At 50.5% G+C, this 17,732-nt stretch overlaps 1 protein-coding gene across 4 annotated transcripts in view; it reads left to right on the top strand.

Moving 5' to 3' along the window:
• Positions 1–17,732, top strand: part of IL6R (interleukin 6 receptor) — a 51,018-nt gene that overhangs the window by 14,612 nt on the left and 18,674 nt on the right. For 3 of the 4 annotated variants that reach the window (XM_082832693.1, XM_082832691.1, XM_082832692.1), the window contains exons 2-7: positions 4,447–4,695; positions 5,833–5,956; positions 7,927–7,983; positions 8,549–8,721; positions 9,364–9,530; positions 10,073–10,214. In XM_082832693.1, coding sequence (XP_082688819.1) covers positions 4,447–4,695; positions 5,833–5,956; positions 7,927–7,983; positions 8,549–8,721; positions 9,364–9,530; positions 10,073–10,214 — 912 coding nt within the window. The remainder of the gene's footprint in view (positions 1–4,446; positions 4,696–5,832; positions 5,957–7,926; positions 7,984–8,548; positions 8,722–9,363; positions 9,531–10,072; positions 10,215–17,732) is intronic. The other variant, XM_082832690.1, reaches the window with a different exon arrangement.

Here is a 17,732-nt window from a genome sequence, read left to right as displayed (position 1 = left end):
TTGGCAGAGGAAGTGGCCATTATGTTGTTCCTGAAGCTCTGCTTTAGTAGAAGAGAAAAAAAGTCTTTTTATTTGTGATTTCTCTGAGCTGCCCAAATCCTCTGGCCATTGTGGGTGAATTCAGGAACAGAACAGCCCCTGCTATTGTTCAAGCTGGTCACTAGCCACGGCAAGAGCTTCCATCTGAACTGGGGGTTAGGGAAGTGACCAGAGAAACATATTTCCTGGAACTGGCAAAGGCAGAAGCAGAAAAGAGAGTCCCTTCTGGCTCCAGGCTTAGAGTCTCTTTCCTCAGCTGTGACAAGCTGGCTCTTCTGGTCTCTAGCGTAGGGCTTGCCCACTGCACCACACGAGGGGCACCACGTAGACCGCTGTGTCCTGTGTGACAGGGGCTCCTGGGAGTGTGCACTGTGGAGGCCCTGACCTTGTGGGTACCTCTTAGGCACCCTACATTAAACATTAATTAAGCACCTACTGAGTTCTCTGAGGAGTGCTAGTGGGAGTTCACAGCCTCATAGTCATGACTGGGGAGGGGGACGTATATATAGTTAAGGATGGTGCCATGTGGAAAGTGCCAAGGAAAGGATGAGCCTGCCATGGTCCTTGACCCCTGCTTGGACTTTCAGGCAACGCTGAGATTCTATTGTGTATTGGTGCCTTGTGAGTTCCGACTTCCGCTCGTCAGCTGATGGAGGGATGTTGTAAGCACTGCACAGCGGGGCCACCCACCAGAAGACTGTCCTACTCTGACAGCGTCTCCATCTTTTTTTTTTTTTGGCCTTGCCATGCGGCTTGCGGGATCTTAGTTCACTGACCAGGGATCAAACCCGTGCTCCCTGCACTGGAAGCTCGGAGTCCTAACTACTGGACCACCAGGGAATTCCCGACGGTGTCTCCGTCTTTGCTCCTACAATGTTGGTAATTTGTGCATGAACTTGACATCCATGTTAGGTTTTGTACTTATAGCTGCTTAATTAAGTGGAAAATGGAAAAGTGAAAGTATCGATATACTGATTCAAAGTGTCGGTGTGTCTTCTAGACCTAACCTGATTCAGGCACAGATGTAATTCAGTATGTGGACTGGACATGGCAAGCCATACCCACTGTCAGGTGCACATAAGACTTAAAAGGTTTGGACTGTGTGTCAATTATGAAGGAAAAGGACATGTGTGACCTGCACACACACCAGGACCAGCAATTCTACTCAGGAAAATTCTTGGGCAAATGCACCAAGAGCCACCTTCGAGAAAGTTAATAGCACACTCTTTGATATAGCAAAACACTGGAAATGACCCAAAACCTCCCTCAGCAAGAGAATGATATAGTTGTCCAATGGAATATTACAAAGCAGTGAAAATGAATAACTATAGCTACATGAATCATGGAAACAATGAATGACAAAAACATGTCACAGAAGACTGTAATCTATTTACATAATTCTCAAATATCACACAAAGTTAAGAAAAATTTAGGGATCCATGAGTAGCGACACTGAACCCATTTACAACAGAAACTAACACAGTGTTGTGAAGCAATTATACTCCAATAAAGATCTATTAAAAAAAAAAAGTGAGGGAGTGATAAGTCCAAAATGTAACGCTGTATAAGCAGGGAGGCTGGGGGATGCAGAACACAGAGGGAGCTTCAGAGACAATGGTTGTGCTAGTGGTTTGGTTGGTAGGAGTTCGGGGGTGTTTCATGCTTCATAGCTTTCATGTACATTACATATATTAATTTGCATGTGTTCAATATCATATAGTACATTTAAAAATGATACTTGAAATGCTGGAAATATATTACTGAATATTATGTATGAAAGGTGTCCTGTAGTTAGGGCTTTTCATACCTCTTTTAAGCCCTCTGGGCGTGGAGGTACCCTCAGTGGACTTGGTCTCCTAGGGACTGGGATTTTGCTGGTGTTCAGGGGCGCCCTGTGTCCTCTGTCCCAGTTCTGCAGCAGTGAATGCATCTTACATGTCTTGTCCTTGAGGGCAGGGTCTCTCTGCCACCTAACTGTGTCCTCTTCACTGGTGCCTGGCTCTGGGGACCTCCTCGAGATGCACGTACTCATGCATCTTGGCCCATGGTGGGGGAACGTGAGGCAGAGGGGTGTAAGGCACCTGGCCACACTTGCTTCGCTGCAAGGTGAGATTCAGCCATTTTTCTCACCCAAAGTCGAAGGCTCTGATAGTGAAGAGAAAGAAACCCTAGGTGACCGGCTGCTATGCTGCCCTTGCACCTGTCCCTTACCTGCCAACCTCGGGGCAGAGGTTGCCAGGGTGGAGGACTCTGACTCCAAGTGATTGGAGAGAAGGAGAGAAGGAGAAGGAGAGAAGGAAGGGAGAGAAGGAGATTGAAGGGAGTCTGTGTAGCCAGACAGAAGCTGTCGCTGTCCCTTTGATGCTCATGTCCCTGATCTCTGGACTGTGGCCGGCAGTTGATCTGGACAACCAGCCCCGCTGGCTTTGAGTGTTATCCTCCTGGGAGTCACTGAGCCTTATTCTCTCCTCTCCAACAGCTACCTTGGCGGGAGGAGGGACAGTCGGTTAAGCGTGAGATTAAAAACTCCTCCCAAGCAAGAAGGCTTTGCAGGTCGGGAGGACACTAGTGCTGGTCCTCCCAGCCCAGGAGCACAGGTGGGAGGTGAGGTCAGGTGCCCAGGCTGTTGCTGGGCCTTTCGGAAATCTTTGACCAGACTTATTGCTGCTGTTTGCTAATAAATGGCTACACATTTGGTTAGAAGGACCAAGTGTGCTTAACATGAAAACTTGCTGTTTTCCCTGGCTTCAGTTTCCTCAGCTGCCTAGACTGATTTAAATCTTAGATTCTGGGCTTCCCTGGTGGCGCAGTGGTTAAGAATCCATCTGCTGATGCAGGGGACATGGGTTCGTGCCCCGGTCTGGGAAGATCCCATATGCCGCGGAGCGGCTAGGCCGGTGAGCCATGGCCGCTGAGCCTGCACGTCTGGAGCCTGTGCTCTGCAAAGGGAGAGGCCACAACAGTGAGAGGCCCGCGTACCGCAAAAAAAAAAAAAAAAAAAAAAAGAATCCGTCTGCCAATGCAGGCGGCACGGGTTCAAGCCCTGGCCCGGGAAGATCCCACATGGTGCGGAGCAACTAAGCCCGTGCACCACAACTATTGAGCCTGCGCTCTAGAGCCCGCGAGCCACAACTACTGAAGCCCGCGCGCCTAGAGCTCGTGCCCTGCAACAAGAGAAGCCATCGCAATGAGGAACCCGCGCAACGCAATGAAGAGTTAGCTCCCGATCGCCACAACTAGAGAAAGCCCGGGTGCAGCAACGAAGACCCAATGCAGCCAAATATAAATAAATAAATAAATTTATTAAAAAACCAAAATCTTAGATTCTATGAATCTATTTAACCTATACTAAAAGAAAGTTTACTTGTATCTTTAATATCCTTTCCTTGAGTAGCATAATATTTTTCAGGGCTGGGGACTGCATTTGTTCTCTTTTACTTTCCAATTTGGTCCCTAGAATAAACATAGCATTACCCTAAGTGGTTTAATAGATAGGTGTAGGGTTCTGGAGGGAGCACCGAACAGAGTTGGAAGACCTGGTTCGCCTCTCAGCTGTGTAGCTAAGTCATTGGTGATCTTGGGCAAGTCTCCTGATTCCTCTGTGCCTCAGTTATTACCTGTAAAATGGAGACCCTGGGATTCTGAGACTTCCTGTGTACTCATGCATCTTGTGAGTCCCACTGGGTACCTGGCATTCATTCCTGTGTGTATACGTTCATTTATACATTCATCAGGTGCTCAGTGGGCCACCGCCGTGTGCCAGGCAATGATCTAGGCACTGAAATATGACAGAGGACAAAACAGGGTGCCTATTCTTGTGGCACTTGGGGTCCTGAAGTGAAGATGGATATGGAGTTGGTAATTATACGGCAGTGTGTGATGGGTGACATGGTGGGGGAGGTAGAATGGGGGCCTAATGCAGCTGAGGAGATAGGGAAGGCCTCTGGGGAAGGGACATTTAGGCTGAGACCTGCAACAGGAGGAAGTTGTGTGGGGATGGGGTGGGGGGACTGTGCCTCCTCTAAGGCTGATCGGGGAGAGAAGAGGCCTCAGAGGTCAGCAGGGGGCAAGTGGTGGAAAGCCCTGTGGGCCAGGCCTCTAAACTTGGACTTTAGGCTGTGGACAGCGGTAGGCCCTTGAAGGGGTTTCTATTCAAAGGAGTGGGGTGGCCAGAGAGCCGCTTTGGAAGGCTCCCTGGGGCAGCTGGGTGGAGAGGGCCAAGACTGGGGCTGGGAGGCCACAGGGAGGCCATTGCCGTAACCCAGGAAGAGGTGATGTGATGGTGGCCCGGGCCAATGGATGGACTTGAGAGATATTTAGCACTAGAGCCTTTTGTGGCTTCCCGAATCGGATGAAGTCCCTTTGTCAGGTTGCTGTGGGCTTATCCAGTGTCTTCTCCCCCTGCAGAGGTGGCAAACGATGTGCTGACCAGCCTGCCAGGGGCCAGCGTTACCCTGACCTGCCCAGGTGGGGAAGCGGGGGACAATGCCACCGTTCACTGGGTGCTCAGGAATCAGGTCACAGGTTCACGCCAAGGCAGATGGGCTGGCGTGGGAAGGAGGCTGCTTCTGAGGTCTGTGCTGCTCAGCGACTCTGGAAACTATTCGTGCTACGAGGACGGCCGCCCAGCTGGAAGTGTGCGTTTGCTGGTGGATGGTGAGTTGTGTCCTCAGAGCTCCCAGAGACGGCTCCCAGCACTGCTCTGTGCATTCCAGAGAGAGATTCCCTGCTTGACCCTTTAAATTCCTGTTATTTCCCTGGCCCAAGCATTTCGGGGAAAGGCCCAGTGACATTTGCCAGCGAGATTGGTAGAGCTTCCAGCTGGGTGGGGGCACCTGGCTGACGGAGATGCCGTCCAGCTGGCCTTGCTGTGTGGTTAGGGCTTGGGGGTCGAGAGCAAGGGGCCTGGGTTCGAATCCTCCTCCTTCACGGCTTAACTTCTCTGCTCTTCAGTTCCCTTGTTAGTAAAATAAGGTTGATGTTATTAACTTACTTCAGGGTTGTTGTAAAGATTAAATATGGTGTTAAAAGCTCTGCATAGCACATAGTAAGCTCTCAAATGAACTATTCTTATTGTTAGAGTTAGTAGGTTCCTAACTCCCTTGCATCTCATAGGACATCCTATAGTCAGATGCCCTGTGTGCCAGGCCCTGTGCTGAGGGACTTTCTTCCTTGGTGTCTCATACCATCTTCCCAATGTCCCAGTGAGAGGCAGCAGTATTACGGTGACTATTTTATCATCATTTAACTTAATTGTAGAAAACTGAAGAGAGGTTGGGACTTGCCCAAGGCCACACCACCAGGCCTGTGGGACCCCATAGCCCCAACTTTTTTTTTTTTTCCGGTACACGGGCCTCTCACTGCTGTGGCCTCTCCCGTTGCGGAGCACAGGCTCCGGACGCGCAGGCTCAGCGGCCATGGCTCACGGGCCCAGCCGCTCCGCGGCATGTGGGATCCTCTCGGACCGGGGCACGAACCCGTGTCCCCTGCATCGGCAGGCGGACTCTCAACCACTGCGCCACCAGGGAAGCCCCATAGCCCCAACTTTTGGTGCCAGTCTTGCTCCCCTTTAGGCAAGTTGGCCTCCAGGCACCTCCCCTCACTTGCCCCACCTCCTAGCCTGACATGAGGACTTTGGCATCCTTTGATTTCCCGAGCACAGTTAGATCTGTGCGTGGCTGTTTGGCTGTGGTACGGGCTGGTGCCAGGGTCGGGGGAGGGGGCTGAGTCAAGGGCTCCCCCGGACGGGCGGTGAGGTGTGCTGCCTCCTCAGCCTCTGTGCTCTCCTTCCAGTTCCCCCCGAGGAGCCCCAGCTTTCCTGCTTCCGGAGGAGCCCCCTCAGCAACGTGGGTTGTGAGTGGAGTCCTCGGAGTCCCCCGTCCCCGACCACAAAGGCCGTGTTACTGGTGAGGAAGTTGTAAGTATCTTGGGCTGGGCTGTGTGTCTGTCTTCTCCATCCTTCCTGACTGAGGCCCTGGGAGTGGTGGCGGCTCTCAGAGGAGCCCAATGGGACTGGCTGGCCAGTGATTCCAAAATGTTATTGGAAAGTAAGTAAGTACTTTGGACCGAGGAGAAGGGAATGAAGGAGGGAGCTGAGACTTCGCCACCAGTGCTCAGTGCTGGTCACTGTGCTACAATATTTGTCCTATTAACCCACACAATAGCGAGGGTGGGGTGGGGGGGTGGGTGTTGTTTTTCTCGTTAACAGATGGAGAAACTGCACCACAGAGATTGGTTAACTTGTTTAAGGTCATCTAGCTAGTAAGTAGCTCTGCCCGGAATCAAACCCCAGCCTGATTTCATTCAAAATACAAAGGTTTGGGGCGTTGCTCTTAAGAAGATGCAGATGTCCTGGGAGGGGAAGGGCAGCTGTGATCAGTGTCCTGATTGTGAGCTTATCAGGCTTTTCCCATTTTAATGGCAGCTGAGAGGAAGTGGTGATAGAGTGGGGAGAGGGAGCTGGGGGCAGTGGGGCAGGAAGTCACACCTGCCTGGGGGTCCCTGTGGCACAAAGTGAGGGGACCTGGGATGAGTTCAGGCACAGATGGAAGGGGGAAGGTTACATCTCTGCAGTTTTCTGTCTCCATCCCAGAGCCAAGGTCCCCGTAGTCCAGATGTTTGTTTACCACTGAGTTTGAGCTGGCAATCATCAGAGTATCAAAAAATCCGAGCAGGGACGGACGTCATCTGGGTGTTTTGGTTTCCACTTGCGTCTGTCTCCAGAGAGTCACCTGGTGGTGATATTTATGTTTTGGTCTCTGCACAGGGACATGTATAGGTTGCCCATCTGCACATGATGCAGATGCCATTAGGACTGATGGTTCACACTCCAAGTAGAGGAAGGTCAGAAATCTCCACAGCCCGAAGCTGAGTTGGGATATAATTCTGTGGCACCGGAAAGGCATTCCTCCGTAAATGGGATGTTCTGTACAGTGGCCGGCAGCTGCCCAGCCCGCCCCCGGGGAAGGCTTTATTCAGTTGACACTTGGACTAGAGTAATTTGTGTGTTGACAGTAAGAATGAGAGAGGGCAGGGCATTTAAGCTCACGGCCTCCTCCTGCCAGCAGCTCGGGCGTGTCCATCCTCCTCCTGGGCTGTCTACCCTGAACTGAGGAAGGGGGAATGGGAGCCACTGTGAGAGCCTTGGGGCCTCCAGAACCCACTCAGGCCCATCCTGACTGCGGGGGTGAAACAGGCCCTGGAAAGAGGTTTTGTATGTTCTGCTCTTTTGCTCGTGTGCGCCCGCAGTCACACCCTCGCCCCACTGCGCCTGCTCGCGTGTTCTCTCCGTAAGTGTTTGGCGAGTTCGGCGTCTGCCGTGGGCTGGGTGCTGTACTAGGCTGAGGGAGAGGCACAAGGCAAACAGGACTGGGCCCCTGTCCTCAAGCCCCACGGGGGTACCCACCTGTAAGCAGACGGCCCCACCTTCTCAGTGTTAGGTGGGATGGATGCCTGAGTGACGGTGGAGGGAGGGAGGGAGGCCCTAACTCAGACTGGGAAGGTGGGGGCAGGCTTCCCAGAAGGAAAGTCTGTGCTGGGCCTGGGGTTAAAACTCAAATCAGGGGTTGATGGGTGATTTGTCACTGAGGCGGCAGGGTGAGTGGCTGCCCTGGACTCACATGCCCACACATGTCACAAGTTGGTGAAGTCTCAGGCTTCCAGGCCAGGTGGGACAGTGTCTGACTCACCTCTAATATCTTCATCACCCAGGATTCCTTTCTGGGCTCACTGCCGGAAACGCTGCCACCTCTTTGCAAACCCTTCCAGCACTTCGAGGTTCTGGGATGGCATTCTACTGGCTGTCCTAGTCCTCTGAGGGCAGGTCTTTTCTGTTAGTGTCTTGAGGCCAGGGTGGGGCCTCTTGATTCCTTTCTCAATCCCCTGCAGTGCCAAGAGCCCAGGACCTGTCAGGGAGCCCGAACGCACCACCTCTCTGATGCCACGGTAATTGAGCGCGCCCTCTAGTTCAGCCCCTTAGACTGCCATGCCAGATGCTAAGCTAGATGTTCTACAATCATTTATGAATTAATCCTAAGAAACCCCTGTAAGGTGGGTACTGTTAATATTCCCATTTTCGAATGAGAAAACAGAGGCTTGGAGAGGTTGGATAATTTACTCAAAATCCCCAGTGCTACTCAGTGTGAAGTGGAGATTAAAACCCCCAGGGACGGGACTTCCCTGGTGGCGCAGTGGTTAAGAATCTGCCTGCCAATGCGGGGGACACGGGTTCGAGCCCTGGCCCGGGAAGATCCCACATGCCGCGGAGTGGCTAAGCCCCTGTGCCACAACTATTGAGCAACCCCCGCTCCCCATAAATAGGGGAAGCCCGCACACAGCAACGAGGACCCAATGCAGCCAAAGATAAATAAATAAAAATAAACAACAACAACAACAAAAAACCGGGGTCAGACAGCAGAGCCTGAGCTCCTAACCCCTGCCCTTTCTTCTCTCCTGTCCTGAGTAAGTGCAGCAACTGATAGCAAGCCCCGCCCTTGTTTTGTGTCTGCAGTCCGGTGAAAGACTTCCAGGAGCCGTGCCAGTACTCCCCGGAGTCGCAGCAGTTCTCCTGCCAGTTGGCAGTCCCAGAGGGAGACAACTCTTTGTACGTCGTGTCCCTGTGTGTCTCCAACAGTGCTGGGAGCCAGTCCAGCAGACCCCAAACATTTGAGGGTTATGGAATCCGTAAGTAAGCTCTTCAGGCCTCCATCTCCCCTCCAACTGTTTCCTTTTTTTTGATTTAATGTTCCTCATGGACTTCTTGGAGGGGACGGTGAGGGGTTTGGTGAGCTGGTGCCTTTTGGGCTTTAGGTTTTTTTTTTTTAATAAATTTATTTATTCATTTATTTATTTTTGGCTGTGTTGGGTCTTTGTTGCTGTACATGGGCTTTCTCTAGTTGTGGGGTGAGCAGCGGGTACTCTTCGTTGCGGTGGGTGGGCTTCTCATTGCGGTGGCTTCTCTAGTTGCGGAGCACGGGCTCTAGGTGCGCGGGCTTCAGTAGTTGTGGCACGTGGGCTCAGTAGTTGTGGCACACAGGCTCAGTAGTTGTGGCACTCTGTAGCATGTGGGATCTTCCCAGACCAGGGCTCGAACCTGTATCCCCTGCATTGGCAGGCAGATTCTTAACCTCTGCGCCACCGGGGAAGCCCTTGGGATACTTGCCAGAGGTCTGATTGTGGCAGGCGAGCACCCTGTCAGGGTGTGCCTGGGGAAGTGGTCTGGGGCTGGAGGTGGGGTCCTGCCTGCTGGGGACTTGCAGTCTTCATGGGTCTCTCCTTGGCACCAAACTTGCTGCCGCATAGGAGCTGTGCTCCCTTTTCCCACAGTGCAGCCTGACCCACCCGTCAATGTCACGGTCACCGCCGTGGACAGAAACCCCCGCTGGCTCAGCGTCACCTGGCAAGACCCCCCTTCCTGGAACTCATATTTCTACAGGTTACAGTTTGAGCTCCGATACCGGGCTGAACGATCAAAGACATTCACAATGTGGATGGTAAATTTTTCTTTTACTTCTGGACAGAAAAGAGCCCCTAGATACTCAGGAGTAGTAGAAAGGGTACTAGAAAGAAAAAAATGAGTTCTGGGTCCTGGTCAGCCACTCACTACCTGCATGGCCTTGAGTAAGTCTCTGAACCCTTCTGAGCCTTGGCTGCCTCATTTATAAAATGGGAATAATAATGCCAGGCCAGTCTCCTCTTTGCAGGCCAGTTTGTGAGATCGAGTGTGAGCTGGGAAGAGAGATGGGCTGCCTGCAAGTCAAGGGTGTGGCTTGCAGGATTCTGTGTTACATGGGGGCAGGGGCTGTGACTTACAGCTTCTGCACCAGTTGGCCCAGACGGCAACCCCACCTGGCTCTGAGCCTCCAGGGTGGTGTGAGCCTTTGGAGCATCTCTGCCCAGCTGAGTCATCCACCGGACCCAAGAGGGAGCAGCTGAAGGGCTGGGGTTGTCCCAGGACTCCCGTGTCCCCGTGGAGCTGCTTAACCTGGTGCCACCCAGGCCCCACCCCAGAGTCACCTGCGCCTCTCGCCCTCAGGTCAAGGAGCTCCAGTATCACTGCATCATCCACGACGCCTGGAGTGGCATGAAGCATGTGGTGCAGCTTCGGGCCCAGGAGGAGTTTGGGCATGGCTTATGGAGTGAGTGGAGCCAGGAGGTCACGGGCGTCCCTTGGACAGGTATGTGATAAATGCGGAAGGGATGTTTCAGCTTTGTTACTGTATCAGTTATCTGTTGCTATATAACAAGTCACCCCCAAACTCATGGTAAAAAAGCAACCATTCATCTGCTCAATTCGTTGAAAATCAGTCAGCTGGGCAGCTCTTGTGCAGGTTTTGCCTGAATCATGAATGCGGCTGCATCAGGTCTGCACTGTCCAAGATGGCCTCACTGCCACATCTGACGGTTGACTCTGGCTGGTGGCTGGAGCTCTCGGTTCTCCTTGAGGTCTGTCATCTGCCAGCAGGCCAGCCCAGACTCAAGGGGGGAACGTTCCTCCACAGCCTGATGGGAGGAGCCGCAAAGAATTTGTAGCTATATTTAACCTACCACAGTAAACTAATGCTTTTTACTTGAAAAAAAAAGATGTTAAAGGTAGTAATAATCATCTGTAATAATGCGATCAGTGAAAAATTCTAAACAAAAAATATAAAGAATAATTATCACCAGTATTCGTACCACCTAGAGAAAACCAGTGAGAACATTTTATTATACGTCTTTCCTATTCTGAGTATATTTATGTGTGTGTGTATTTATATATAAAATTTTGTGAGCATTCCCATGTAATTCAATATTTTTGAGAAATGTATTGTTTAGCAACTGGGTGACTAATGTTTTTTTTTTAACCCATGGGAATTTATTTTTAACTTAATTTTTATCAAATTAATACATTCTCATGGCAAAGAAGCAAAGAAGGGCTTATAATAATGTGTTCCCTGCCCCACCCCTTCCCATTTCCAGCCCTGCTTTCTAGAGGAAGCTGCTCAGTTTCTGTTTCTAGTTCTTCTGCTGGTGGCCTCCTTCACTCTGAATAACAAACTTATGGCTTTTTTTTTTCTGAGAAAATAATGTGAGACATTATCTTCTGACTCCTTCCTGTGAAAAATTAGGATGTAATAGACCTATACCCAGTGCAGGAATCTCCCAGAGAGTGGTTACCCAGCCTCTGCTTGAATGCTTCCAGAGACGGAGAGCTTACTATCCCTTGTAGCAGCCCATCCCATTGTTCCCAGTGTTCTTATTTTAGAATAGCTTCCAGGCTTGCTTCAGGGTCAGATCTGTTTAGTCCAGCAGCATAATTGGACCAAATTAGTTGTTCTTAAATACCAGACAATTAAAAAATAATAAAATACCCATTTATTGAGTGTGTATGGAAAAAAAGCAAAGGATAGAATGATATAAATTGTCCAGGCCCATCCCTACCCCTGCCATTTTCTTCTACCCCTGGCTTCAGGGAGAATTTTTTTTTTTTGGCAGCGTTGGGTCTTCATTGCTGCGCGCAGGCTTTCTCTAGTTGCGGTGAGCGGGGGCTACCCTTCGTTGTGGTGAGCGGGCTTCTCATTGTGGTGGCTTCTCTTGTTGTGGAGCACGGGCTCCAGGCAAGTGGGCTTCAATAGTTGCAGTGCGTGGGCTCAGTAGTTGTGGCTCGCGGGCTCTAGAGTGCAGGCTCAGTAGTTGTGGCGCACGGACTTAGTTGCTCTGTGGCATGTGGGATCTTCCCGGACCAGGGCTCCAACCTGTGTCCCCTGCATTGGCAGGCGGATTCTTTACCGCTGTGCCACCAGGGAAGTCCCTTCAGGGAGACTTTTATATGTAGGCTGGCATTCTTCCCCCAGAATGGATGCTGTAATGTGATGGCATTTTCCCTACCCTGGCTTTGCAGTGTGTGATCCTTGTCTTTCCTGTCCTGGGAGAGCCAGAGGAGTGGGCTTAGGGCTTTAGGGTGTCTTGTTAATTGGATGTAGGCAGTGTCAAGCGCAGGCTCAGATCTTTTCTTGTGCTGTCCCCCGCTCCTGTCCATCAAGAGCAGGAGGCGACTTTCTATTGAATCCTCTCCTCAAAAGTTCATTTCCTGCTAAGGCCTGGACAAGAAGGGAGGCCTAACTACTATATCTTACTTAGAAAGACCATTTAAATAAATCAGAACATCCTTCAGGCTAGATTGTGTTGCCCTGTCCATGATTGTCTTTGGTCTGTGTACACTTTGAGCCGCTCATTATCTGAAGGCCAAACATTAACATGGCCTTAGGAGCCTTTGCAAGGGGAGCAAATCATTTATCACATTGTGCAGAGGAAATGTTCTGGATACAGGCCGACACCTGTTTACTTTTTATCCCAACCACTTAATTTAGATGGTTACAAACAGCTTTAGGAAATCCTGTTTTGTTAGAAAGTTCTTTCTTGTTTTTTTAAAATTTTAAATTGTGGTAAATTATACACAACTTATAATTTACCACTTTAACCATTTTAAAGCTTATGGTTCGGTGGCGTTAAATTCATTCACATTGTTGTGCAATCATCGCCACCATCCATCTCCAGAACTCTTTCCATCTTGCAAAACGGAAACTCTATACCCATTAAATAGTAACTTCCCATTCACCCCTACCTCCAGCCCCTGTGACCAACACTTTACTCTCTGTCTCTATGAGTTTGACTCCTCTAAGTACTCTAAGTACCTCATATAAGTGGAATCATTCAGTATTTGTCTTTTTGTGAGCGATTTATTTTACTTAGGGTAACATCCTCAGGATTCATCCATGTTATAACCTGTGCCAGAATTTCCTCCCCTTTTAAAGCTGAATAATGTTCCACTGTAGATATATACCATATTTTATCTGTTCATCCGTAGTTGGACACTTGGGTTGCTTCCACTTTTTTTGACTATTGTGAATAATGCTACTATGAACATGGGTGTATAAATATCTGTTTGGGTCTCTGCTTTCAATTCTTTTGAGTATATACCCAGAAGTGTAGTTGCTACATCGTATGGTAATACTATTTTTAATTTTTTGAAGAACCACTATACTGGTTTCCACAGTGACTGCACCTTGCATTCCTACATTCCTATCAGCAATGTGCAGGGTTCCAATTTCTTCATAGCCTAGCCAACACTTAGTACTTTCTTCCTTCTTTCCTTCCTTCCTCCCTCCCTCTCTCTTTCTTTCTTTCTTTCTCTCCCTCTCTTTTTCTTCCTTCCTTCCTTCCTTCCTTTCTCTCTTTCTTTTTCTTTCTCTCCCTCCCTCCCTCCCTTCCTCTCTTTCTTTCTTTCAAATAGCCATCCTTATGGGTGTGGTATTGTGGTTTTGATTTGCATTTCCACAATAAATAGTGATGTTGACCATCTTTTCATGTGCTTACTGGCTCTTTGTATATCTTTTTATGAGAACTGTCTATTCAAGAAGAAAGTTCTTTCTCATGTGAATCCAAATCTGGCCTCAGTGGGCCTTGGTCTCCAGGGTAACCTCTGATAAGTCTGCTAGTCTGCTCTCTCTGAATTCTTCTGGAATTCCCAGGGGACTCATATCTGTTTGGGCTTCTGTTCCCAGGCTGTTGTATGGGATGGCTTGTGGATTCCTTACCTGTCTGGTCACCTTCCCTTAAAGCTGGTCTCATTTGTGGATGTTCCTCTTTAAATTGTTGACGTTCTCCTGACAGCGGAAGATGGTGTAGCAGAGACATGTCTCTGACTTTTCAGCCTCAGGTCCTGTGCTTCTGTGACTTGCTACAGTGACTGTGTAAGCTCAGACAGAACTCTTGGCCTCTGTTCACATAAGCAGTTGAAGAGTTTGAGCTCTCCATTCTCTACATGTGTGGGGTTTTTTTTTCGGGGGGGGTGTTCTTCAAAACCCCAGTGGTGAATGTCCAAGAGAGATACCAGCTTCTCCCCTCTCCACTGAGGGCAGAGCAAGAGGAACTTGGATGATTCTGGTGCAAGAAGAACTTAGGCTGGAAATTGGGGAGCACTTCTGGAAAATGAGAGGGAGGTTAGGTGTGTTTTACTGACGGTAGAGTTATTTGACTGTTTGGGACATGTCAGTGCACTAGATACTGCATCGATGGGCTTTCCAACCCCAAGGACCTGCCTCTAGCCCTCAAAGCTCACGCAGATAGGATGCCCCTGCCTAGGTGTGGGGGATATGACACAGGGGTCAAGGGAACTACATTGCACCTGGGAATCATGTTGTATGACCTTAGTAAAGTTAGTTTACCTCTCAAAGCCTCAGTCTTGTCATCTGTAAAATGGAGATGACATGACCTGTCTTGTCCCCTCTGGGAATTTTTATGAATTTAGTGAGAAAACATTCTTTAGAAATAATAACCCGTACTGCAAATGTAGAAGGATTAGCAATTTGCAGTGCCATGTTGATTGGTTCTTGGGATAAAGAGAGTGGGGCTATGGGCATCCTAGAATTGCCCTGGATACAATCCTGGACCCACTGAATTAGAATGTGGAATGGTATTTTCGAAAGCTTTCCCAGTGATTATAGAATGTGCTGTGGGGCTGGGGGAGCATCCCATTGTACTTGATAAGGCTGTGGAGCTGACAATACTTGGGGCAGTTTAGAAAGAGCAGGAAAAGCTTCATGAAGGAGGTGACATTTGAGTTATGTCCTGGAGGATGTATAAGAGTTTCCCAGGTAGAGAATGGGGCTTATAGGCAGCAGGAACAGCAGGTGCAAAGGCACGGACTGTGAACAAGGGCAGGGCCTTTTGGTGGGGCTGGAGCACAGATGTGTGGGTGGGAGGTCCCAGTGGGGCAGGTGGAGGCAGGCTACTCCTGCAGGATGGCCTGCAGAGAGTGGGGGTGGAGGGGGGGCTGGTAGAGGCCTGGGGGAGGGGATTGAGGAGTCTGGACTTCAGTGAGTGCTGCCCCCTTGAGGCCAAGGCCTGGCCGCACACAGTCTGTGGCCACAGCAAGGTTCCCTGGGTGAACGCCGGGCGCAGAGTCACCCAGTCTGGGGCCCCTGTTCCGGCCAGCAAGGCCAGGTGACTGCTGACAGCACCTGCTGCCGGGACTCATCGAGTCCCTGCATGTCAGGGCTGATGTCACCCTGATGTCAGGCAGGAAGAAGAGCTTATACATCGACAGGCGGCTGGTCAGCCGCTCTTCCCAGAGTGGGAGTTCTCCCAGATTTGTCCTTTCCGGTAGCACGGGCAGGGCTGGCATCTAGCAAGTCTGTGGACCCTTTGCACAGCGAGCTTGGGGCAAAGTGCTAGGGAAAAGCCCATTAGGCATAAGAGGGTTATTTCCTGCTCCCTTTAACTCCCTCTCACACCCTGCTCACTGACACCTGGAAAATAATTAGAACCACTTGTGACAGGTAGCGAGTGACATGGACCCATTCTTTGGAATCACACTGTTGAGGAGGTGCCAGAGGTTTGCATCCGCAAGGCCTTTGGGGCGCCCAGAGGCCAGGGCTGCGGACTCTCCGGGCAGATGTGTCTCCCTGGCCCGATCCCTGAAGCCACGTACTGTCACCTCAAACCCTCCGGTCCCATTTTGGGGGCGTTCACTGTGTTCCTCTCCTTGGCACCCCCGAGGGGGAAATTGTGCAGGTTAAAGGGCACTTGGGGACACGTTTCTGAAGAGACTGTGCCCCGTTCAACCGTCAGTGTGCATCCCCTGCCTCCGCTCTCGTGCTGTTTTCCACGGCGTCTCCATGTGCCCCTTCCACGGGGTGGCCTCTCCACGTCCACTCTGTGCATTGTCCTCACTGGGCACAGGCGGACTGGGCTCCGGTTGCTGGCCCTACCCCTGCACAGTGCGACCTTAGGGAAGTGCCTGACGGAGCCCAGGTGTGCTTAGTTGTCAAATGGGAATAACAGGCCTGCCTCAAAACCCTGAAAACCAAAAAACCCGCCTCACAGGGTTGTTGTGAGGATTAAACGAGATGGAGAGCCGTTTGCACCCAGCCCTGCACGTGGTAAGTGTATACCAAATGCCAGCCATTCACACGTGTCTCAGGCCACACCTGTCCCTGGAGCTCTGGATTCTTGTCTCCACTCTGCCCAGAGCTGGGCCCACACCCTCCCTCACAAACCTCCCTGTATTCCTTGTCCAGAGAAGGACACCACCACCCAGCCTGCTCCCTGAGCCGGGACATCCCCAGGACATCAGGCTAGACACCCCCCTTCCTTGGCTCAGGTTCTTGTCCCATCTCAAAAGAATTCTTTAAAAAAAAAAAATAATAAATAAATAAATAAGTTAGTTTATTTTTGGCTGCATTGGATCTTCGTTGCTGTGCGCAGGCTTTCTCTAGTTGCAGCGAGCGGGAGCTACTCTTTGTTGCGGTGTGAGGGCTTCTCATTGCAGTGGCTTCTCTTGCTGCAGAGCACACGCCCTAGGCGCGCGGGCTTCAGTAGTTGTGGCATGCAGGCTCAGTAGATGTGGCACACTGGCTTAGTTGCTCCGCGGCATGTGGGGTCTTCCTGGACCAGGACTTGAACCCGTGTCCCCTGCATTGGCAGGCGGATTCTTAACCACTGTGCCACCAGGGAAGCCCTCGACAGAATTCTTATAACGACCCCTGAAACTGATCTCTGTCTCTGGTGTGTGAGCAGCAGGCCGTCCTCCATGCCACTGCTACGGGCATCTTTCTAGATCACAAGCCAGCATATCGCTCCCACACCCTCCCTGATAGCTCAGAGCTTCCTGGGATTTCTGTAAAATTTCAAAAAGAATTTTGGGGACCAAATAAGGTCACCAACTTTTAATTTTGCAAAGTAAGGACATAAAGTTAAATGGTTAAGTAAAACGTTGCTATTGCCATTGACCATCACCATTATTTCATAAAGGAGAGGCTGAAACAAGGGCTTAAGCTCAGAAGGAAGACACTTGGGCGACCATACACCGTGCAAATATCCATGCTGCCTTGTCCGTCTTTTTCTCCTTTGGCCTCAGACCGATAGGCTTCTCCACAGATCATTCTGGGTGGTGTTGGGGCCCAGCTGGAGGTTACTTCTTTCTCCTCAGGAGACTGTCAGCTCCTTGGTGAGGTTTTTTTGTTTTGTTTTGTTTTGTTTTCTTCATGAATGGAGGAGCTGTGATTAACTTGCTGGTTGGTGGTTTACACGTTGTGAGGGAAGGTGTGAAGCTCAGAGTGGAAGGTGCTGCTCAGCTTGTGGGTTCCTGTGTCCCCGCCCCCAACCCCTCTCTGGGAATGTCTGGCTTTGTGGTTTCTCCCTCTTCACTTGTGTCCTCATCTCTCTGACCCTCTCTGGCTTCCTTTTACTTTCCTTTTCCTCTTCTTATTCTCAGCCCACTCCTATGTTCCCTCTATATACTCCAACCCTGGAGCCCAGTGGCCCATATCTTAACTGGTTATAATATACAATTTAAAAAGATTGTGGTAGTGGGACTTCCCTGGTGGCGCAGTGGTTAAGAATCCGCCTGTCAATGCAGGGGAACACGGGTTCGAGCCCTGGTCCGGGAAGATCCCACATGCCGCGGAGCAACTAAGCCCGTGCGCCACAACTACTGAGCCTGCACTCTAGAGCCCACGAGCCACAACGACTGAGCCCGCGTGCCACAACTACTGAAGCCCCCGGTGCCTAGAGCCCTTGCTCTGCAGCAAGAGAAGCCACCGCAACGACAAGCAGCTCCTGCTCTCCGCAACTAGAGAAAGCCCACACGCGGCAACGAAGACCCAGTGCAGCCAGAAATATAAATAAATAAATAAATTTATTAAAAAATAATA

The sequence above is a fragment of the Leucopleurus acutus genome (assembly GCF_964270905.1).
Source record: "Leucopleurus acutus genome assembly, chromosome: 2".
NCBI classification, from domain to species: Eukaryota; Metazoa; Chordata; class Mammalia; order Artiodactyla; family Delphinidae; genus Leucopleurus; species Leucopleurus acutus.
The sequence above is the reverse complement of the archived record's forward strand: the minus strand, read 5'-3'. Positions and strand labels throughout refer to the sequence as shown.